At 52.1% G+C, this 23,049-nt stretch overlaps 1 protein-coding gene across 1 annotated transcript in view; it reads right to left on the bottom strand.

Annotated features, from left to right (window-relative positions):
- The window catches only part of SNED1 (sushi, nidogen and EGF like domains 1), a 75,860-nt gene that overhangs the window by 13,364 nt on the left and 39,447 nt on the right, over positions 1-23,049 (bottom strand). Inside the window, exons 9-25 of the mRNA XM_058533361.1 lie at positions 20,463-20,588; positions 20,081-20,185; positions 19,721-19,834; positions 18,702-18,818; positions 17,070-17,186; positions 16,747-16,863; positions 16,201-16,314; positions 15,743-15,916; positions 10,295-10,408; positions 9,552-9,665; positions 9,084-9,197; positions 7,747-7,860; positions 6,921-7,217; positions 5,036-5,219; positions 2,161-2,273; positions 951-1,232; positions 29-173 (exon numbers count right to left, since the gene is read on the bottom strand). Coding sequence (XP_058389344.1) covers positions 29-173; positions 951-1,232; positions 2,161-2,273; positions 5,036-5,219; positions 6,921-7,217; positions 7,747-7,860; positions 9,084-9,197; positions 9,552-9,665; positions 10,295-10,408; positions 15,743-15,916; positions 16,201-16,314; positions 16,747-16,863; positions 17,070-17,186; positions 18,702-18,818; positions 19,721-19,834; positions 20,081-20,185; positions 20,463-20,588 — 2,461 coding nt within the window. The remainder of the gene's footprint in view (positions 1-28; positions 174-950; positions 1,233-2,160; positions 2,274-5,035; positions 5,220-6,920; positions 7,218-7,746; positions 7,861-9,083; positions 9,198-9,551; positions 9,666-10,294; positions 10,409-15,742; positions 15,917-16,200; positions 16,315-16,746; positions 16,864-17,069; positions 17,187-18,701; positions 18,819-19,720; positions 19,835-20,080; positions 20,186-20,462; positions 20,589-23,049) is intronic.

Below are 23,049 nucleotides of genomic sequence, written 5' to 3'. Positions count from 1 at the left end.
CCGTGGAGCTGATGGCTGGGGCGTGTACCTGGGGGCCTGGGTCGGTGTTTCGGGGGCGCCGTGGTCGCTGAGCAGGCGCAGCTCTGGCAGGCGCATAGGGGGAGGTCTGTTTCTGAGCACCCGTGGGTGGAGTCCGTCCCGGTGCCAGCGTCTGTCAGCACCGTCCCTCGGGGCTGCGGGCAGGTGGGAGGAGCAGGTGGCCACACGAGGCTGGTCTGGGGCTTCCCTTTGCCCCCATCCTGCCCCGATGATGGGAGGTGAGAACTGAAGGGACGTGTGTGTCCCTGTGGTCAAATGGTGGGTTGAATTTGTGGCTTTCTGAGAAGCCCTAGAGACTAACTCCCCACCCGCCAGGTCTCATCTGAGGAGGAGCCACAGGGTTCCTGCTGTGACGCAGACACTGCCTGGGAGTGTTGAGGCAGGGCTGGTCCTAGCCTCGCACCCTGGGCCCCAGTTCTCCATCTGCAGGGCGAGGTCAGGCATTTGGACCCTGTCTGGACCCACCTCGGCCAAGGCCCCCACCCTGCATTCTCCCTAAGAGTGAGAGTGTGGCTTTTCTGTGCGTCCTCGTCACCTAACTGTGCCCTTTAGCCCCCTGGGCTGGGCACCCTCCTTCACCTGCAAGCCCCTCTTCCCCAACCAACTCACAGAGGGGCCCTAACCTGCGCCTTCCACCTGGCAGGTGTGCCTGGAGCTGAGCTGGGTCTGGATTCTCAGAGCAACTGTGCTTTGTGCCCCAGATAGCAGGCCGGCGGGTCCGGGAGGAGGAGGGAGCCCCTGCCCTCCTGCAGAGGTGCCTGCCTGTCTGCTCTCTGGGCCTTTGTTCTGCCCACCTCCCTGCCCTTTCTTCTCGCCTTGCTCCCCTCCCTGCAGCACCCGCCCAGACAAGCCATCTTCCCATAGCACCTTGTGTGAACTTTGAAATGTCAGCAGGGTTGTGCAGGACTTACAGGTGATAATGTAGAGGTGGGCGGGCTCGCTGTGCAGCTGGTCGCCCTCCGCACTCTGTACGGCCGTCACTGAGAGCTGGTACCGCCGCCCAGGCATCAGGTCCCGCACCGTGTAGGATGTCAGCCTCCCGTTGGGGACATAGCGGCTCTTGGTGCTCTGGCTGGTGGTCACGTTGATGACATACGCCTCCAGCAAGGTGCCTGGAGTGGGGGCATCCCAGACCACGTGGGCAGAGGTGGCTGTGACTCGGGTGGCGGTCAGGTTTGCTGGCGGCAGAGGCCCTGGATGAGGCACGGAGCAGGGAAGGGAGGTGAAGCGGGTGCACGGGGTCTTCTGCCCAGGACACAGATCTGACACGGATTGCCGAAGCCTCATTTGAAGCCAGATGTAGTTATTACAGAGGACTTTATCGTCCTAAAGGATGGTGTGCTGCTCAAGTCCCTCTGCTCTGAGAGGCACCCCCAGAGTGCCACCCACCAGCACCCGGGCATCTGAGAGGCACCCCCAGAATGCCACCCGCCAGCACCCGGGGAGGCCCCCACCTGCTCAGCCCGTCAGGGCGCCTGCCTCTGTGGCACTTTCGATCCCCCTGAGCCTGGCCACACACCTTCCCTGGGATGTAGATAAGGGGAGTGGACTAGATAAGCAGGAGATGGGCCAGGGTCCAGCGCTCAGGGTCAGAGTGAGGTCTACAGCCTGTGCTGACCCCTGCCCCACCGAACAAGGCCCTACCCAAACCTTCCCTCCTCACCAATCCAGCTGCCTCCCACTGCGTTCACTGGTCCCCCCTGTGCGCAGCAGCCTGGTGGTTACCCCCTCCCGTGTGGGGGAGCCAGGTCTCCTCCCCATGCGACACTGTGGAGCTCAGCAGAGTGGACAGTGTGGGCATCTTTGCTGCGTGCTCCTCTGGCCCTTTGCTCAGTGACCTCTGTCAAGTAGGAGGAGCCCAGGACCCTTTGGGTGTGAACGCCCACGCAGAGGGCTGCCCTGGAAGGTGGTCCCTGGCAGGCAGGCCCACCCAGCCCCTGGCAACGGCCCTCCTCGGCTCTGGAGGGAAAGAGACCTCTGGGCACACTGCTGTTCAGGGTACACTTGGCCAAGGGCTGGGTTTCTGGTGCCACAGCCACTTTGGAGAGGACTGAGAGGGCTGGTGGGAGGTAGGAGCTTCCAGAAGGCCCCCGTGAGCCGAGCCCACACTGCTCTACTTACGGGTCCACACATGCAGCGGGGCCGAGGCCAGGCTCTCGGTGGGATGCTCCTGTGCCCCGAGCCCACTGAGGGCGGTCACCCACATGGTGTATCTCCTTCCTGGCAGCAGGGCCCTACAGGGAGGGGAGGCCAGAGAGAGAGGAACAGGATGGTCTCAAAGGCCTATGTGTCCAGCTCTGCTGCCAGATTCCAGTTCCTCCTGAGCAGGTGGGACCAGGGATGTGGGTCGTCCTGCTGCTGGTGGCCCAGGCAACCTCCCTGAGGGTCAGACTTGTGGCCTGAGACCTGTGTACTCAGGTGGGAAGCTGCTCCCTGGTTTGTCTGTCTAGTACAGTAAGAGGCTGGGAAGGGCAGAGTGTGGTCAGAAGGCTGGTGTTCAGACAGGAGAGACCAGAAAAGGGCAATTGGAGGAAAAGGTCAACAAGCAGTCCGCCTGCCCTCCTCGGAGAGGCCCGCCTGCAAGGTGGCCCTCAGCTGGCATTCCCGGGAGAGTTCCCAGCCCCCTCATGGATAAGAGGGCCTCACAGGGCCTAAATGTTTGTGTAAAGTGTGGTTCATGCTGAGCACCCATTTCCCCTGGGAGTCTGGAATCTTCACCAGGCAATGGGCACCCCGTGACCAGCACCCAGTAAAAACCCTGGGCGCTGGGTCTCTAAGGGGCAACTCACACGTGTCGCCACAACTGGTGGTGAAGATTAAGTGTGTCCTGTGTGACCCCTCGGGGAGAGGGCTCTGGAAGCTCACGCCTGGCCCCCCTTCTCCCTTTGTGCCTTTCCCCTCACTGTGCTTTGGGTTTGTACCATGTCTGTCGTGAATCCCAGCTGTGAGTGCGGCCTCTGCTGAGTTCTGGGAGGCCCCTGGCAAACCTGGGGTGGTCTTGGGGACCCCAACACAGTCACCAAGTGCCCCCTGGGCCCCATTGGTGTCTGTCTTGTCATTCTTTGGAAGTGAGCTGGATGTAAAACAAAAACGTTACAGCAACACTTAAAAGACAAAGAAAGCAGAGTCTCGTCTCCAGCACAGTTGGTCATCTGGTTGGGGAGAAAGAACAAACATGCTTGGAAAAAAACAGTCTTGATAAGTCTGCAAACTAGAAATGTACAAAAGTGTGGGTAGCTCAGAGGGTGCAGAGAGGTGGCGCCCTGCCTGGCCTCGCCTCACCGGGCCCTCCCTATGGTGCCTGCCTTCCCGTCGTCCCCTCTCCACACCCACGGCCCTTGTCTGCTCCCAGCTGAACACTGCTGAGCTGTTCCTGCTGAGCTGACCTGGAGGTCTCCTGTCAGAGGCGCAAGTAATTTGATAAATTTCTGTGTTTTCTCTGTAGGCCCAAGAATCCTGGGACACCGTGTGGCTGATGCCACACCTCCCCAGGAAGCTGCCAGCCAGTCTTCCTGCCTCACTCTCTTGTCTGGCAGCCTGTCTGCCCACCCACCCTGAGCAGGGGTAGGAAACCTTCTCTCTGGCTGGTGAAAGCCCACAGGGGTCCATCATGGACTGGAGCCTGGAGGGCCCACTGATACCGAGGGGTCCTAGGGCATGGAATCTGAGACTTGTTAGAATTTTTATTTCAATCATCAGCAATTTAAAATGACTGATATAAGGGGCCGGCCCGGTGGCACAAGCGGTTAAGTGCGCGTGCTCTGCTGCGGCAGCCCGGGGTTCGCCGGTTCAGATCCCGGGTGTGCACCGATGCACCGCTTGTCGAACCATGCTGTGGTGGCGTCCCATATAAAGTAGAGAAAGATGAGCATGGATGTTAGCCCAGGGCCAGTCTTCCTCAGCAAAAAAAGAGGAGGACTGGCAGATGTTAGCTCAGGGCCGATCTTCCTCACAAAAAAGTAAATAAATAAATAAAATAAAATGACTGATATTCATTTGAATTTTATTTATTTTGTAGTTCTGTTTGTATTTAATTTGTAATAATTAAGCATAAGAAGTTTATATGCCTAGTTTAAGGTTTGAACATATTATTTAAGAACAAAATAAAAATTTAGGGGCTGGCCCGGTGGCCTAGTGGTTCAGTTGGCGCATTCTGCTTCGGAGGCCCGGGGTTCACAGGTTGGGATCCTGGGCGTGGACCTACTCACCACTCATCAAGCCATGCTGAGGTGGCGTCCCACATAAAAGAATTAGAAGGACCTACAACTAGGATAGACAACTATGAATTGGGGCTTTGGGGAGAAAAAAGAAAAAGAGGAAGATTGGCAACAGATGTTAGCACAAGGCCAATCTTCCTCAAAAAAAAAAAAAATTAAGGCAACCTGAGAGGTGCCTGGTTTTTCCCTTTCAGAGAGTCTGCATGACAGGCTGGAAGACCTCTGGGCTGGTCTCCAGGGGGCTCTGGAGTCTCATTATCTGTGCAGGAGGTGCCACGCCTGGACTGTTAGAGCATCCCCGCTCTTTTGGGACACTTTTTTTTTTTTTTTGTGAGGAAGATCTGCCCTGAACTAACATCTGCCAATCCTCCTCTTTTTTTTTTGCTGAGGAAGACTGGCCCTGGGCTAACATCCATGCCCATCTTCCCCCACTTTATATGGGACGGCGCCACAGCACGACTTCACAAGAGATGCATTGGTGTGCGCCCGGGATCCAAACCTGTGAACCCCGGGCCGCTGCAGCGGAGCACACACACTTAACTGCTTGCACCACTGGGCCAGCCCTGGAACACTTTAAACACTTGTCCAGCAGCCCTATGACAAGGCAAGGCAGGAGTGAGACCTGGGACGAGGGTGGCTCTGTGAGGTGGGATCAGCAGGTTTCTGGTGAACATAGGAGACGCACACGTCCTTGCTTCTCAAGGTGGGCTGGGCAAGGGGGGGACAGCAGCGTGGGGCACACAGGGAGAGAGGAGGAAGGCCCAGCCCTGAGCTCTTACCCCAACGTGAGCCTGTCCACACTCCTGTCCACATTAGTGGATTGGTCCTCCTGGGCCTCGGGGTGACGGATGGACACACGGACGCTGCTGACGGTGGCGTGACGGATCCTGTGCAAAGCCCACCGCACTGAGATGGTGCTGGCTGTCACATTGGTGACCTCAAGGCCCTCGACAGGGCGGGGTCCTGGGGGCAATGGGCCACTCAGCTGGTGCTGGCACCTCCTTATCCCCAGGGGAGGGCGGGGCTCGGGAAGGGCGCTGGGGGTCATGGAGAGGTGCCTGAGCAAGGCGCCAGCCAGCCTGGCCTTGCTGAGTGTGTCTCTCAGCCACAGCGGGGACTCGGTCGGGTAGACACACCCCAGGCTCCTGCTTTCAGGGGTGCTTCTTGGGGCCAGCTTGGTCTTAGCCTGTTGATATACATCAGGGGGTGGGGTGGGGTCCTTCCTGACAGTGCTGACCCTGGCAACCCCTTCTCTTTTCTCTGGCTGACTGTTTTGGTTGCACTGACAGTGAATGGCTGGGGCCTATCCAGGGTAGAACCAAGGAGAGTCCTTGGCAACGTCAGGGAAGGAGCCGGGTAGGAGCCAAACCCCAGACCAAAGGACTCAAGAGGGGAACCCTCAGCTCCACGGTGGTGCAGCGCTCAGGTCCGTTGGGCGTGCTCCCTTCCTCCCACCCTGGTCTCCTGGTAGAGACCTCACTCTGACAGAGGAGGGGGAGGCTCTGTCTTCCTTCCAGATGCTATTTTTATGCAGACCCCATCTTGAGCAGCCTCGAAAGCACTTCTGCCTACAGCCAAGCTCAGGATGAGCCCGTCCTCTCTCAGATACCCTGAGGGCTCCCACTGCTGCTGGCCCGGGTGCATCCTCGGTGCCTCTCAGCTGTCCTTCTCCATGACACCCCGTTCTGAGTTCCTTATCCCATCCCGCACTTGGCCCTCAATGTCCGCAGTGTCAGCGTCTGGCAGGGCTAGCAGGTGACTCCAGGACACCTTCCTTCCTCCCCCTGTGGGACCCGCAAAGTCCTCGTCATGCCTCACCTCCGAGTATCCTCACCTCCCTCCTCACACAGCCTGCGCCCTGGCCCACAGGTATTGGCCACCTTGCTTCACCACGCTCCTGTGTCGGCATTGCCCTGCCTGCTCTGACCTGCCCCAGCCCCGTGTGCCTGTGCCCTCAACGCTGCCCAGCAGTCGCACCACCTTCCAGTCCATGCTCCTTCCTTGAACCTCCAGCACCCCATTCCCCAGTCTCTGCCCCCGTGGCACCATCGCCCGTGCCCACCAAGGACTCCTCCCCGTGGGTGGCCAGCCCCGCCCCCCCGGGTGTGTTCCAGGATTCTTCTCCCTGCCCCGTGGATCCCAGGAGCAGACGAGCCAGCTACGGCCCCAAAGCCTCTCTGGATGCCCCTCCACCAGCTGCCTCCCCTTGGCGGCAACACCCCTGAGACGCCTCCCTGCTGTCCACATGGCTTGCCTCTTCTCTTGAACGGCAACAGGGAGGCTCCCTCCCCACCCCCTCTGAATTGCTACCTCCCCTCTCAGTGGCATCTGGGTGGCCTCTAGACACCTGGCCTGTCCCCCATGTTCCTGGCTAGTTCCCCTCGGCGGCCCCCCATGTGGGTCCCAGGCACTTTCTCAGGAATCCCCCCCACAGCAGTCCTAACCCTGCCGTCCCCTCGTATCTGGCACCCTGTCTCTCAGTGAGGTCAGCTCCCACGCAGAGCTGGCCCTCTCCCTCTTGGCAAGCCCCAGAGCCAGCGTGTCCGTGTGCTGAGCCAGCGCCTGTGGGGAACGCATGTTAATTGGTCCTCCCACCCTCCTCGGGGTGCCTGGCCAGTGCGGCTCTCTGAATGATGGATAAGCAGTGGTCTGGGTGGCACTCACGCGTGCGAGTGAGCAGCACCACTGGCCTGCTGATGTCATTCTTGTTGTTGGCATTGCGCTTGACTGAGAAGACAGAGATGTTGTAGACCCTGCCAGCCGCCAGGGCCCGGAGCTGGTGTGAGGAGCGGCTCTGGTCCACAAAGTCTGTGCGGCGGTAGGAGCCGTCGGGGGAGGCGTAGGTGACCGCGTAGCCATCGAGCATCTGCCTGGCAGCCTGGCCTTCGGGTGGGCGCCAGGAAATGGAGACCCCGCTCTCCTCTACTTGTTCTACCTTGAGGGCCGTTGGTGGGAAGAGCTCTTCAGGGTTTCAGTTAAGAACAAGGGAAGGGGTGTGGTCAGCTGTCAGCCATGGAAGCCCTGGCCCCAAGTCAGGTGTCTCGCCCATTTGGCTCTCAGGCCTGGCTACCCCTTGGGTGGCAGGGGGCAACCGCTGGCAGGGAGCCTGCTTGTGGTGCTCACAATAGACTCCTTCATTTGGTTTCTAGCCAGTGCCTCCTGGGGGGCTCACATGTGTGGGCACGTGTGACCGCATGCATGCCTCCTGGGGGGCTCACGTGTGTGGGCACGTGTGACCACATGCATGCCTCCTGGGGGGTGCTCACGTGTGCGGGCACATGTGACCGCATGCATGCCTCCTGGGGGGCTCACATGTGTGGGCACGTGTGACCACATTCATGCCTCCTGGGTGCTTATATGCCCCTCCATGCTTCTTGTGCAGAGCCTGGTAAGCAACTGCTTAGATTTGGCCTGTCCTCTGGGGTGTCTGCCACCCTCTGTGGGAGGAGGGGAGACCCTGCCCCCCATGCTGGCACCCTTGCTGCCTCACCTTTGGCACAGTCCTTGCCCGTGTAGCCCACTTTGCAGGTGCAGCTGTGGGAGCCATTGCTGACCAGGCAGTAGCCGCGGCCCCCACAGGGGCTGGAGAAGCAGGGGTCACTCACTGGGGGAAGGGAATGCAGCAGTGAGCACTGGGGTGTTCCCAGGCCCCCCATTCCTGCTGGGCCCTTGCTCCTGGGGGCACAGGTTGTTCCTGTGTGGGTGTCTGTGGAGTGGAGGTGGCTGGTACCATCATGGGCACTGCTTTTGGGAGGTAGAGGGAGGGCATGGCTCGCCAGAGGCCCCACCAAGAGGCTGCGCAGGTACGGCCAGGCCATCTCACCACCACCCCAAGCCAAGGTGCCCTGGTGGGTGGGGACTTAAGGTGGGGTGAGTACAGCGCTGGCCCCTCTTGGGGGGTAGGTGGCAGCTGAGCAGCCGAGAGCACTGGCCCCTCCACGGCCTCCCTCTGTGCCAGGCTGTGGGTACCAGTGTGGACCTGAGCTCCCCAGGCCAGGTCAGAGCCCACAGGTTCCCTGAGTAGCCGCAGGAAACACTTGCGAACAGCCAGCAAGCCCCTCCTACTATCACAGCTGTTGCCCTCTGTCCTCGGTGTGCTCTCGCTGCCCCAGGCCTGTGCAGTGAGACTATCTGGCCACAAACAGTCCCCACTGTGTCTGTCCCCAGGCAGGCTCCTGTGCCCTGCAGTGCCTGGTCACAGGCCTTGTCCCCAGCGCAGCCTTCACTGCCCTGTGGTGGGGCCGGAGCCCAGCAGCCCCGTCCACTCTACACAGCCAAGTGCTGCCAGCCAGGCCCAGCTGAGGGGCTGGGGACACTGGAACAAGGCAGATTAGGCCACCCCCCTCCCTAGGGCACACCCGTTCTAGGAGGGGAGACACGATCAGCAAGTTGGGGAAGTATTGACGAGACAATTCCAGAGAACAATAAGTGCTATAAAGGAGAAAATGGTGCTGGATTGGTGAGTGAGGGGGTAGAGCTCCACTGCAGATCAGTGGTCAGGGAAGGCCTGGTCCAGGGGACATTTCAGCCAGGACCTGATCCCTGAGGAGCCCCTGCCATGGACTGATCGGGAAGAGTATTCCAGATGTAAGAACAGCGAATGCCAGGCCCCTGGGCTGCAATGAGCTTGGCCTGTCCAGGGACGGCAGGGCCGTGAGGCCAGATGGAGCCTCCTCGGGGTGAAGTGGGACCGTCGGGGAGGGTAAGTGCAGGAGATGGGGGAGCTTGGGAGGCACCGTCATGGGACTGAGCGGAGACCAGAGGAAGGGCCACCAGCGAGGACTGAAAAGGGGCCTCTGGAGGAGGAGCAGTGGCCCTCACCCCTACCTGTCTCGCAGTGGTAGCCGAAGAAGCCCTCTGGGCAGACGCACAGGTAGGCCCCACCGCCATTCTCGCACTGGCCTCCATGCTGGCAGGGGCTGGAGTCGCAGGCGTCCACCTCTGGAGAACACCCAGAGAGTCGGCCCGAGCCGCAAGGGGGTGTCTGGGGGAGGGAGGAGAGGACAGCGGGAGGAAGGGAAGGGGAGGCAAGGAGAGAGGCTGGGCGGGTGGGGGGTCAGTGGGCGAGCCCTCACCCTTGGTGGGTGCCCGGCCCTCCCCTCATCCCTCACCTCTGGGGTCCCTCCCCCCTGGGGGCCTGTCCAGCAGGGTGGCAGGGACTGTCCCCTCCTCTCTGCCCTCTGAGCATCCCAAAGTCTGTGTTTGTTGAAAACAGGTTTGCCCGGGGTGTCTGGTGTGTCCCAAGTGTGGGTAAGGGCCAGGTGCACAGGGGACCCACCCAGGTGCAGCTCTTACCTATCTCACAGTGGACTCCAGCGAAGCCTTTGGGGCACTGGCAGACAAAGGCCCCTGGGAGGTCCCTACAGGAGCCTCCATTTTTGCAGGGCTGCGCCCGGCACTCATCTGTCTCTGCAGAGACAGGACACGACGCTGCATGGCCCTACACAGGCCCTACACTGGCCTACACAACCCCCAGGGTTCCGTGTGTGCCCTGAGGCTTCAGCCTCACACTGGCCCCCTCCGCTGCCTTCCCAGCAAAGCCCCCACCCCCAGGCTGCTCCTGCCTTCATTGCCCAGGCTTCACAGGGACCCCTCCGGGACGTACTGGGCCTGGCCCTCCCTAGGACAGGGTCTCTGTCTCAGGGCTTTGAATCCTACACAGGCATAAGGGGTGCAGGGCTCGGAGCCCTGGACCGGGAGTCAGGAGCATGATCTGCCCTGTCCCCACCCCACCTTCTCTGCTCCTGAGGCCAGAGTCTGCAGGAGGCGGGAGAAGAGTGTTGAGGTCAGCGTTTCTCAGCTGAGCTCTCAGTCTTCCCGGGGAGGTGGAGGCAGAGATGTTTATAAACGGCTGTCCTGGATGTCAGAGCTCAGGGGCCTGAGAGAACAGGCAGTGGCCAACCAGACAGAGTCCAGCCCAGGGAGATGAGTGGCTGGAGCAAGGTGACCACACCCAGGGAAACCCCAGTGCCTCAGGCCCACGGCCAGGGTGCTGGAGCTGCTGCTCCCCTCGCAGGGAGGGGCGGGACCTCTCTTACCCAGCTCACAGTGGGCTCCTTCATGCCCCGCACTGCAGATGCACAGGTACCCAGCGACACGGTCCTGGCAGGAGCCCCCATGCAGGCACGGCTGGGATCGGCACTCATCAATTTCTGAGAGAGGAGAGCCAGGTGCACAGGGCCAGGAGTAAGCCCAAAAATAAAGCAATGTTGCCGTTATTAGAGGCAATGGCTTGAAGCTGAATTAAGATAGACATAAATTAGTTTTGTTCCGAGGGGGTGGACAGAATTCTATGACATCCTCTTGGTGCTTGGAGAGGCCATAATCCAGGAAGGGCACCCTTGGAGGGGAGGGGGCGTGCAGCAGACCGGGGGGCCCAGTGCTGGGCTGGTGTCTATGAAATGACCAGGCATGCTCATAATGACCTTGAGGGCTCCCAGAAGACATTGTGGGACTTAATCCCAATGGCTCCCAGGTGGGCAGACCTAGTCTTGCCAAGTCAATACATAATAATCATGTATGAAATCAATACATTTGGGGATGAGTCCTTCATTTTAAAATATTCACATGTTTTTTTTTTTATACTGGGAGTTGTGCTCCTGAACTCAAAATGTTCAATTTAGAAAAGTTTAATTTTAATGCCTGACATGTAAATAAGTAAATAAACGGTAATGACATAATGACACCTGGGGGCCAGCACCCAACCTGGGAGCTAGAATGTTGACTGGCTCATCTGGTGCACTTCCCCATCCCTTGTGACATGAATTTCTGTGGTTATCATCTCTGTGCCTCTTTAAATTTTTATGAATTTCCCAAACAATATATGGTTTTGTTTTTGCTATTTATGAACTTTATTAATGGGTCATTGTGATGTACGTACTCTTCTCTCACTCAACATTATATTAATAAGATATGCCCATATTGTCTTGGGTTGCTGTGGGTCGTTGCCATTCACTGCAGTATAATATTCCACAATGTAATTATACTATTCTACCATTCTTGTTTGGTGGGCATTTGGGTTGGTTCTAGACTTCTCACTATTGCACAGAAATGCTTCTGTGTATATTTTTTCATGTCTCCTGATGTAGATGTGCAAGTTTTTCTTAGATTTATACCTAGAAGTGGAATTGCTGAGAAATGGTTTATATGAATAGTCAACTCAACAGGCAAATTACTAGATCCTTTTTAAAGGGCTTTTACTGATTTACACTTCCTCCAGCAATTTATGAGAAATCCTGTTGATCCCCATTCTCACCAATATATGGGCTTTTAGATTTCTGAAGTTTTGCCAACTGAATGTATCTCATTGTGCTTTTGACTTGCATTTCACTGGTCACCAATGAAGTAGAATATTTCTTCTTATGTTTGTTGGCTTTACATGTCTTCTCTTGCATGAAATGCCTACTCATGGGTTTTGCCTATCTTCCTATTGGGTTGATTATTCTTTTATTATTGATTCATAGAGTTCTTCATATATTTTTGAAATCAGTCATATATATATATATCTTCTCCCAGTTTGTAGCTTATATTTCACTTTCTTCTTCAAGGCAGATGAATTTAAGTTCCTAATTTTTATGTACTTGATTTGTCCATTTTTGTCTTTTATAGTTAGTGTTTTTTTGTGGCTTAAGGAATCTTTCCATACCCCAAGGTCAAAAAGATATTTACCTATATTTTCCACACAAAATTGTATAGTTAAAAAAAAATTTAATTCCTTAACCCATCTGGAATTAATTGTTGTGTATGGTGAGAAGTAGGGACCAATGTGGTATTCTTCCAAGTGCATACCTGTTTCATTCCAGCTGTCACCAAGATTCTCATATGCTTTCTTTTAGACGTTTATAGTTTTAGCTTTTACATGTATGTTTATAATTCATTTCACACATAAAAAATTTATGTTTTTGATGCTATTATACATAATATTGTTTCATTTTCTGAGTGTTCACTGCTAGAATATGGAAATATGATTGGTTCTGCATATTGACGCTGTAGTGTTTGACCTCATTGGATTCTACAGCTTCTTCTGTAGAATCTCTTAGGATTTTCTATGTGCATGATCGTGTCATCTTTGCTTCTTTCTTTCCAATACATATGCCTTTTATTTCCTTTTCTTGTCTGTGGCGCTGTCTAGGACCTCCAGGACAATGCTGAGGGAATTGGTGACATGGACACCTTTGCCTTATTACTGATTATAGCAGGAAGCTTTCACCATTGTTTTGTCACCTGTTGATTTTTCATGGATGCCCCTTGTCAGGTTGAAGAAATTCCTTTCTCCTTTCTACTCTTAGTTTATTAAGAGTTTTTAATAATAGTTGAATTTTGTCAAATTATTTTTCTGCATCTATTGAGATAATCATACAGTTTTCTCCTTTACCTCCTAATATGGTGAATTACATTTATTGATTTTCAGACGTTAAACCAACCTGTGTTCTTAAGAGAAATCCCACTTGGTCATGATGTCTTACCCTTTTTACGTAGTACTGGATTTGATTTAGTAATATTTTGTTAAGATTTATGTGTCTATGTTCATGAGGAATATTAGTCTGTAATTTCATTTTTCGTAATGTCTCTGGTTTTGGTATCAAAGCAATACTGGTCTCATCAAATGCGTTCATAAAGAGTATTATTCCTTTCTGAAATGTCTGATAGAACTCACCAGTGAAACAATCTGGTCCTGCCATTTTCTTTGCTGGAGAGTTTTTAATTAAAAACTAAATTTATTTAATAGACACAGGGCTATTCGTATTTTCTATTTATCCTTGTGTCAGTTCTGGTAATTTATGTCTTTCAAGGTATTCATCCATTTTCTGTAAGTTGTCAGATACATTGGCCTAAAATTGTTCACAGTACCCTCTTGTTGCCCTTTAAACACTGGTAGGATCTTTAATGATGTCTTCTCTTTCATTCTGATATTGCTAATTTTTCTTTCTTTTTTTCTTGATCTAGCTAGCTAGAGGTTTATCAATTTTATTGATCTTTTCAAGGAACTAGCTTTTGGTTTCATTCATTTTATCTGTATATGTCTTTTTTTATAATTACATTTGCTAATTGTTTGTTGATATATAAAAATGCAATTAATTTTGTTATAATAACCTATATCCACTAAACATGTTACACTTCCTATCATTTTCAGTAGTTTGCCTGTAGATTAAAGACAACCATATCAGTTGCAAATACTGACATTTTTACTTCTTCCTTTAGTGTTTTCATAACTTTAATTTCTTTCTCTTACTTTATTGCATTGGCTAGTACTTCCAATATAATATTGATTAGACTTAGTGATAACGGGCATCCTTGTCTTGTTCCCAATTTTAAGGGGAATTTTTCTCTATTTAGGATAATGTTTATTCTACGATTGAGGAGAGGCATAGTAAAATTGCCTCAGAAGATAATCTCTTTCCCCCTGTTGGTAGCTCAGCATGCCTGAGTCAGTTCAACGGAACAGCTTTTGAATTCCAGATCCTCCCCCTGTATAACAAGGATAAGGAGACTCACTGTTCCACACCTCTCTTGTAACCTGTACTCCTTCCTCTATAAATATGTTGAGTGTTATTGACATGCTTTACATGGTGCATCCAGTCTAGCATGCCTGGCATAAGCACACCTATCTGTGGGATATGACTACTTGGAGGGTTATATGGGCTCTGCTATTTCTTTAAGTTTTCCCTCCAATAAATCCTATATTATTTTATACCACACGTATTAGAGATGTGTGTGTGTCATGTTATTTTTATCTGGATAAGGAAGTACTTTTTATTTGGTAAGAATTTATTTCATGAATGGGTATGAATTTTGTCAAATGCTTATTATGCATTCATTGGCATTCTTATATGATTTTTCTCCTTCAATTGGATAATGTAGCAGATTTTTCTAATATCAAACTATTCTTGCAACAATTCAACTTGATAATGGTGTATATAGTCTTTATAGACTGTCAAATTTCTGCATCTGGGGTTCATATGTTTAATGGACCCATATTTTTACTTTCTCCAACTGTCCATATCTGGTGTTGGTATCAAGGTTATACTGGCCTCAGAGAATGGGTTGGCACATATTCTTTATTTTATATTCTCTGGAAGAGCCTGTATAACGCTGCAACAATCTGTTTCCGGGCAGTTTGGTAGAATTTACCCATAACATTGTTTGGGCCTGGTGTTTCTTTGTGGGAAAATGCTTTAACTCTGCTTCAATTTCTTTAAATAGTTAAAGGATTTTGAAGGCTTTCTGTATTTCTTTGGGTCATTTTTGGTAAGTTATATTTTTCTATGACTACCATGTCCATTTCTCCTGAGGTTTCAAATTTATTTGTATCGACTAATTGATAGTATTCCTGTATTATCTTTTTTTTAAAAAAAAATCTTTATGTTCCTTTATTGGAGCAAGATGCCTGACTGATATAGTGATGTATTTACTAAACAAAGACGTGTGCAGAAATTACAGACTATCCATCTAGACAGATTTTCATTACACTTTGCCTATTGATAGAATAGTTCCATTTATAAAGTTTAATACATCAAAAAGCTTTGAATTTGACCAGGCTGTCCATTAATTCATCTCTGAAAAAGTGGCATTTAATTTTAGCTACTATATTTTACAGCATGAAAAAGCTTTTGCATTAGGCATCTTCTCAAAATGTTATTCTACGTACAATGGTATTTAGCAGGCAGAGTAGAGTCCATTGTCTCACCTCACACAGATGGGTCTCATTTGAGCTATATGCTAAATAGCTGGTACTTTGAGACAAAAGTACTCCTGACCTGAGTTTCCTTCCACCAATATGGACTTCTTACTCTGAGAGCCTGTCTCCTCAGCCAAATTTTATAGTACCAATGAAGACATGCCAGCAGTTGCTCCATGTGTAACTTGGCATTAGAGCACCAGGTCTGTCTAAAGGTGGTGGCAGGCACTATTCCTATATCAAGGTAAATAAAGGCTCATTTTTTAAAATGCCAATTTGAGATACAAATCAAGGGTACAACATACTCAGAACTGAATTTTGAGCAATCTGGTATCCTGAATGATGCGAAAATTTTCAGAAACTGATGACAAATTGTACCCCATGTTTCCCAGCTATGGAGACATTAATACATTGATTCAAATCCCTTTTCTCAATCCACAGAGCCCTGGAAGTCATCCTGCAAAGTGTGTATCAAAAACCATATTATCTTTTTAATCTCTGCTGTGTGTATGGTTATGTCATCTTTTTCATTTATAAAAATTTTTGTGCCTTTTGTTTTTCTTTATCAGTCTTGATAGATATTTGTCCATTTTAGTAGGCATTTCAAAGAATTAATTTTGGCGTTTTTTATCTTTCCTTTTGTTCCTTTGATTTCTATTTCATTAATTATTGCTTGTACTTGCACTGCTTCCCTCTTTTTTAAGTATCATTTGGTGTTCTTTTCCTAACTTCTGAAGTCAGACATTTAGTTCATTAATTTTAAACTTTTCTAACATGTGTATTTCCCCCCAGAGGGCCCGCAGGTCACCGTGGCACTGGGGAGGCTCGCTCCAGACACCCTGCGGCTGGCAGACTTGGATGTGGTTGGGGGTGCTCAGGCTGTAGCCTTGGTCACATGCGTATAGGGCCACCGAGCCCAGCCGGGTACCGTTGAAGCGCAGCGTAGCGTGCTTCACCTCCTCGGGGGGGCCGCAGTCCACTTCTGCAAGGACACAGCAGCCCCGTCCTGTACCCAGGGGCACCTGCCTGGGGACACCCCACTTCTCTGCCCTCTGCTCCACCAGGCGGCAGGGCTCGGGGACACCTCCTCCTCGCACAGCCCGTGCCAGGATGAAGGTGCCTTGATTTCCAGGACAGCCTGCCTAGAGGTTTCCTTTCCTTCTCCCCGCGCCCCGCACCCCCAGCCCCCTGCCCAGCCCTGCTATGCCCTTCTGGGATTAGGAGGAAATCCTGTGCCCCCCACCCTGACGCCCCTGGCCCTCTCACCCGCCTGGCACCAGCGTCCTGTGTACCCTGCTGGGCAGCGGCAGGAGAAATCTGTGCCCAGGTCCTCGCAGGTGCCCCCATTCACACATGGGCTCCGGAAGCAGGGAGAGGGGGCTGCAAGGGCAAAGGGGTCACCATCACCCATCACCGTGGCCTCCCTGAAGGCCTCTGGGCTCCATGGGGCAGTCCTGCCTCCTGAGCCCAGCCTCCCACTCCTCCACAGCCTGGGCCATCACTCCCCACTGGGCCCATTTTTTTTTTAATAATTTTATTTATTTATTTATTTCCCCAAAGCCCCAGTAGATAGTCATATGTCACAGTTGCAACATCCTTCTAGTTGCTGCATGTGGGACGCGGCCTCAGCATGGCCAGAGAAGCGGTGCGTTGGTGCACGCCGGGGATCCGAACCCGGGCCGCCAGCAGCAGAGCGCGCGCACTTAACTGCTAAGCCACGGGGAGGCCCTGGGCCCATTTTCTGATCTGCAGAGGAGCCGCCCTGGCGCTGCTGTCTCCAGCCGCCCTGCCCACCGGCTCCGCCCACCTTACCTATCTCGCAGTGCCGCCCGGAGAAGCCTGGGGGACAATCGCACTTGTATTTGCCGATGTAGTGGAAGCAGGTGCCGCCGTTGTGACAGGGGCCTGAGGCGCACGAGTCTGGCTTCCCTGGAAGCAGATGGCACCCACCGAGGTCAGGTGTCATGCGTTCACCACCCACTGCCCCCCGCCCCGATCCCGACATCCCAGAGCTGGGGGCTCTTCACAGGGTTGCTCCTGACTAGCAGACTCATGGCCGCCGGTTGGGGGCTTCAGGTCCAGGTCCAGCTCCCCACCCAGCCTTCCAGGCTAATTCCCTCTGGCCGGGGTCGCACCGATCTCGCAGTGCCTCCCAGTGAAGCGGAAGGGGCAGCTGCAGTGGTACTCGCCGCCTGCCTCCTTGCACGTGCCCCCATTCCGGCAGGGCGCCGAGCTGCACAGGCGTGGCCGGGCTGTGTGGAAGGACAGAGAGACAGAGGAGGTGAACAAGGGCCGGCTGCTGGCCCTGCCCCACCCACAATGTCCCACTCATGTCTTCTCAGTCCTCAGGGCCAGGGGACCCATAGGCCCAGGCTTGCTTCTCAGCTGAGCCCCTGGGGCCCAGCAGCAGCAGCAGAGGCTGAGCCAGCCAGGGGCATACCCGCGGGACTTGCAAGCTGGAGACTCCCACTCAGCCTGGGGCCCTCTGCCTGCCTATCCTCTCTTCAGGCTCTGGGGGTTGCTGGGTGCCTCCTGATGAAGAGCCAGCCCCATGGCGCAGCAAACCCTGCATTCCTCCTGGCTGCACAGCGGGTAACTGCCATCCAACCACAGAGGAGCCTGGATGCAGCTGAGACAACATCGTGATCCACAGCAGTCCATTTTGACTTCTGTGTTTTCTGTACCTGTATTGGTGCAGACACATTTTCTCTGGGTCCTAACATCTCCTAGGAGCCCGGAGGAGCTCACGGCCTGGGGCTGTGCTGGAGGCATCCTCATATTTAAAGGTGTGAATTGAGTGGCACATCTGTCCTCCCACCTTGAGGCATTGCACCTTCACAGGCCCAGCAAGGAGTTTAGATCCTCTGCCTCCTCAACGTCCTTGAGGGGGAGTGTGCGGCAGGAGGGGGGCCTGCCTGCTGTGCTCAGCACTTTTCTCCTCCCCACCCCACACCCTGAGGGGCCTCACAGGCTGCATGTCCAAGTTCAGGCCACCCTACCCCTGAAAGCAGCCCCCTCGTGTCTGCACTTTGGGACACCTTTGTTAAGAGTGAAGGACCTTGGCAACACGTGCAGAGAACTGAGCAGTGGGCCCTTCTCTTTGGAAACCCCTTCCTTCTCCTGGAGGGGTGAGGGAAGCTGTAGGGGTTCCATGGATCAGAGCACCAGGGACCTGCCCTCAGGGCCACCATGAAAGCAGGAGAGCCTTCAGGTAAAGCAACTGAGGTCTTGGTTCTCTGGACAAGCAAGAGCAGGGGGAGAGCAAGAGGGATGTATGTGGCCCGGGCACTGAGGTCAGGCGGCTGGCCTTCTGGGCTCTGACCAAGGGGATGTCTGGGATGCATGGGTCACTGAAAAGAGTCCTGAGCATTGCTTCAAGCTGCATGGAAGGGACAGTCCTGGGTGGCACTGGCAAGGACAGCAATGCCTGTGATGTACTTATTGAAGAATATTTACATTCTTAAGTGGCTAAGTGTTGTAAAATGTTGACATTCTCCAAGTTGAGTTAGATTTAACAAATCCTAATGAATTTTTTTAAAAGAGTCAATGATTCTAAAATCCATTTGGAAAAATGCTGAGCAGGAAATGAAGCCTATTCTGAAGAAAGCAAAGTAATGACCAGGAAGCCACAGACCAGAGTAACCACAAAAACCACTGAAAGGATGAGGGGCTAGCACAAAAACAGAGCCGAACCAGGCTCGAAAAGGTGAAGAATTAATTGAAAAAAATAATCGAGCAGTAGAGTTGCCGCCCTCCCCTCCCCCTACCTTTCTCGCAGTGCCTGCCGTGGAACCCGCGAGGGCACTCGCACGTGTAGGAGTCGTCGTGGGCGTCACAGGAACCTCCGTTGAAGCAGGGGTCCGAGTCGCAGGGTGAGGGCAGCGCTATGGGGGCAGAGGGCGCCCCTGGAGCAGGTGCTGCAGCCCAAGCAAGAGGCTGGCTACCCCACGCCTGCCAGGGTCACCCTGACATCCTGGCTGGAACCATGGTGCTTAAAATACACTATGCGGGGGTCTTGATTCCTCATACTGGGCTCTAAGGCCCCTCCCTGGAATTTCTTTTATTCTTGATTTTACCAGAATTCACACTCCTCTTCTATGAGCTAGATTGAGCTGTGGTCCACAAAGGTCTTGGTATCACCACCATCATGATCGCCACATGTAGTTACACACCATGTAAGTCATTATCTACACACTAACAAATACATGGTGGTAAGCGTATTTAATCACACAAACACTTAATTAGGCATGCATAACTATTTTTTCTTTTTTTCAGGGAAAGATTCGCCCTGAGCTAACGTCTGTTGCCAATCTTCCTCTTTTTTTTTCCCCCTCCCCAAAGCCCCAGTGCATGGTTGTATACGTAGTTGTAAGTCCTTCTAGTTCTTCTATATAAGCCGCCACCACAGCGTGGCAACTGACAGAGGGGTGGTGTGGTTCTGCGACTGGGAAACGAACCCAGGCCACTGAAGCAGACAGCACCGAACTTTAACCACTAGGCCATCAGGGCTCACGCATAACTATTTTAATAGCTAAGCTAGGGGCTTAGGGAAGACGCTGCACGGTGCTTGTACGTGTCCAGAGGTGCTCCTCCGGCTGTGAGCTTCCTGCTGCGGAGTGGGGTGGATATGGCCCATATCACAGAGGAGGACCCTGAGAGACGTGCACCTGCCCGCAGGCCCTCCACCTGCCATGCCCACTGTTTTCTCCCCCACCTACTCTCCCCCTGGTTTCGGTGCAGAATCCCAGCCCCACAGGCCCATGCCCACACCCCTACCCCCACTCACAGTGGCTGACGTTGTGGTCAGTGTGGCAGACGCAGAGATAGCTCCCGCCGTACTCCATGCAGTAGCCCCCATCGGGGCACTGTGTGTTCATGTTGCAGGGCGTGGCTGTGACTTCTGCAGGCAAAGGAAGAAGCCCCATCTCATGTCTTCCTGGGGACCTCGTGTCCTTGACAAGGGGCGGGCGACCAGGTTCAGGCACTCTTGTGGCCGGCCCCCTCCTGGGGTTGGGGTGGGGGGTCACGGGACCAGTGGTCGAGGGTCTGGACCTGAGGATCCTGGCCTAGGCCCACGCCACCATTTATACCCTGGTTTTGGGGATGCTCAGGGGCAGGGTGGGAAGGGTGCTTCCTGGGCACCTACCAAATTCGCAGAGGAGTCCAAAGAAGCCTGGGGGGCACTGGCAGAGGGTAGTGTTGGCCCCCAGGCATCTGCCACCGTTGCGGCACTCACAGTCATCAGGGGTTCCTGCCACGGGGTGACAGAGGAGCCTTCAATGTGGGGGTGCCGGAAGGCGGGCCCTCTCCTGACCCTGCCTTGCTCCTAGCCACCTTCCCGTAAAAACTGCTGTGTACACACCACCCCACCACTCACACTTACTCACACTGACACTCACACATTCACACATTCTCCCTCGCGGGTGTCTGCACGCACACTCATCTGCCTTCCTGCATGCAAACCCACGAGAGGCCCCACCCCTGGGACCGCAGCCCTGGCAGCCCCAACAGCTCAGGCCCAGACGCACTCTCCCTGCAGTTGAGGCCCATGAAGCCTTCGGGGCATTCACACACATAGCCCTGATCTGCATCCACACAGGTGCCTCCGTTCTGGCAGGGGGCTGAGAGGCAGGCATCGGGCCCTGGGTGGCTTCCTGCAAGAAAGGCAGTGGTCACCAGAGTCCACGCAGAGAGCATGGGGAGAATAAAGCCAAGGGCCAGGAAGAGGGCTGGCCTCCCTGCCCAGTCCCCACAGCACACAGCGTTGGGGTCTGACCTCTGTTCTCAGTGCCAAGTAGAACTGAAGCCCGGGGCCTATTTTCTGGAAACTGATTTCTACCTGCCACCCGGCCACCCTCAGGCTCCCTCTTTGGAGCAGAATGAACTGAGCAAGAGCAACAAGGGGGCCCCGCTGGTGCACCAAAGGACCTAGTGAGGCCAGAGGCCGTCGAGTGTTTCTGATCAAGCATCTCTGTTAGCAAAATATTTGGGATTTTCCAGGTATCTTCCTCTTGTTGATTTCTAGTTTAATTTTGCTGTGGTCAGTGAACACGAGCTTTTTCAATTATCGAGCCGTATTTTGTGGCCTATAGGGTGGTCAGTCATGGTGAATGCTCCATGAGCACTTGGAAAGAACAAGTGTAGATGTCAAGCAGGCCAGGCTGCTGACAGTGCTGTCAAGTCTTCCACATCCTTATGATTTCTGTCCACGTGCTCTACAAATTACTGGGACAAGAGTGTTGAAATTTCCACCTATAATTATGGATCTGTTTCTCCTTGTAGTTTTCTCAGCTTTTGCTTCGTGACATTTGCTTCCTGTTAGTAGGTGTTAATAGGTGCAAATATATTTAGAGTTGTGTCTTCTTGATGAATTGACCCCTTTGTCATTCTACAAGGTCCCTCTCCATTGCTGGCAGAATTCCTGTTCTTAGGTTAATCTGTATGAAATGAACATAGCCAGCTTCTCTTGATTAGTGTGTGCCAATTGACTCATTTTTTAGATGTTCAATTTCTTCGTGTAGTTCCAGAATTTCTTTTAAATTAATATATAATAAAATTGACTTTTGTTTGTACATGTCTATGATTTTTAACACGTATAGATTTGTGTGACCCCCACCACAATCAGGATACAGAACTTTCCATCACCCCAAAAGACTCCCTTGTTCCATCCCTTCAGGGTCATAGACTCCGTCTGCTCTTGAACCCCTGGCAACTAGTGATCTGTTCATCATGATAGTTCTGTCTTTTCAAGAATGCCATAGAAGTGGACCCAACCATATGTCATCTTTCAGGACTTCTTGTTTCACTCAGCACAATGCCTCTGAGATCCATCTCAGTTGTATCAGTAAGTAGTCTTCTTTATGACCGAGTGGTATTCCATCATATAGAGGTACCACCATTCGTCTATCCATTCACCCAGTGAAGGACATTCGGGTTCCCAGTTTTTGGTGATTACAGACATGCTATAAACATTCGTGTGAACATAAGTTTTCATTTCTTTAGGGTTAATACCTAGGAGTGGGATTTCGGGGTCATGTTGTATGTTTAAGCTTATGAAAAACTTCCAAACTGTCTTCAGAGTGGCTAACGCACTTGGCATTCCCACCAACAATATGTGAGAGTCTCGTTGTTCTGTATCCCTACTTGGTTAGTGTTTTTTATTTTAGCTGTTTTAATAGGTTTGCAGTGGTATCTCATTGTGGCTTTAATTTGCATTTCACCAATAGCTAATGATAATGACAAATAAGAACATCTGTTCATCTGCTTATTTGCCTTCCACATACCCTTTTTGGTTAAGTGTCTGTTCAAGACTTTTGTCCATTTTTCAGTTGGGCTATTTTCTCACAGTCGAGCTTTGAAAGTTCCTTATGCATTCTAGACACCAGTTCCCTGTCAGATATGAGTTTTGACATTCTTCCCAGTCTGTAGCTTGTCTTTTCATTCTCTTAACCATGCCTTTCAGCAAACATTTTTAATTTTGATGAAGTCCAATTTATCTATTTTTTCTTCAATGGATCATGCTTTTGCTGTTTTTATCTAAGAACTCTTTGCTTAACTCCAAGTCATGAAGATTTTTCTCTTGTTTTCTTTTTAAAATGTTATAGTTTTACATTTTCCATTTCAGTATATGATTCATTTTGAGTTAATCTTTGTATAAGGTGTGAAGTTTAGGCTGAAGTTCATTTTCTGCATAAGGATGTCTAATTGCTCCAACACCATTTATTGAAAAGGTCATCCTTTCTCCGTTGAATTGCTTTTATACCTTTTTCAAAAACTTGGCCACATTTGTATGGGTCTGTTTCTGGATCTTCTCTTCTGTTCCATTGATCAATGTGTCAGTCCCTTTGCCAATACCACATGGTCTTGACCACTGTGGCTTTATAGTAACTCTTAAGACCGTGTAGTATGATTCCTCAAAATTTATTCTTCTTTTTCAAAATTGCTTTGATTAACCTAATTTCTTTGCCTTTCCGTATAAATTTTAGAACCAGCTTGTCTATAGCTACAAAAAGCCCTGCTGAGATTTTGATTGGAATCAAGTTAAGTCTATAGACCAGTTTGGGGAGAACTGACCTATTTACTGTGTTGAGTCTTCTAATCCATGAACATAGTATG

This window comes from Diceros bicornis, chromosome 37 (genome assembly GCF_020826845.1).
Source record: "Diceros bicornis minor isolate mBicDic1 chromosome 37, mDicBic1.mat.cur, whole genome shotgun sequence".
Lineage (NCBI taxonomy): Eukaryota > Metazoa > Chordata > Mammalia > Perissodactyla > Rhinocerotidae > Diceros > Diceros bicornis.
The sequence above is the reverse complement of the archived record's forward strand: the minus strand, read 5'-3'. Positions and strand labels throughout refer to the sequence as shown.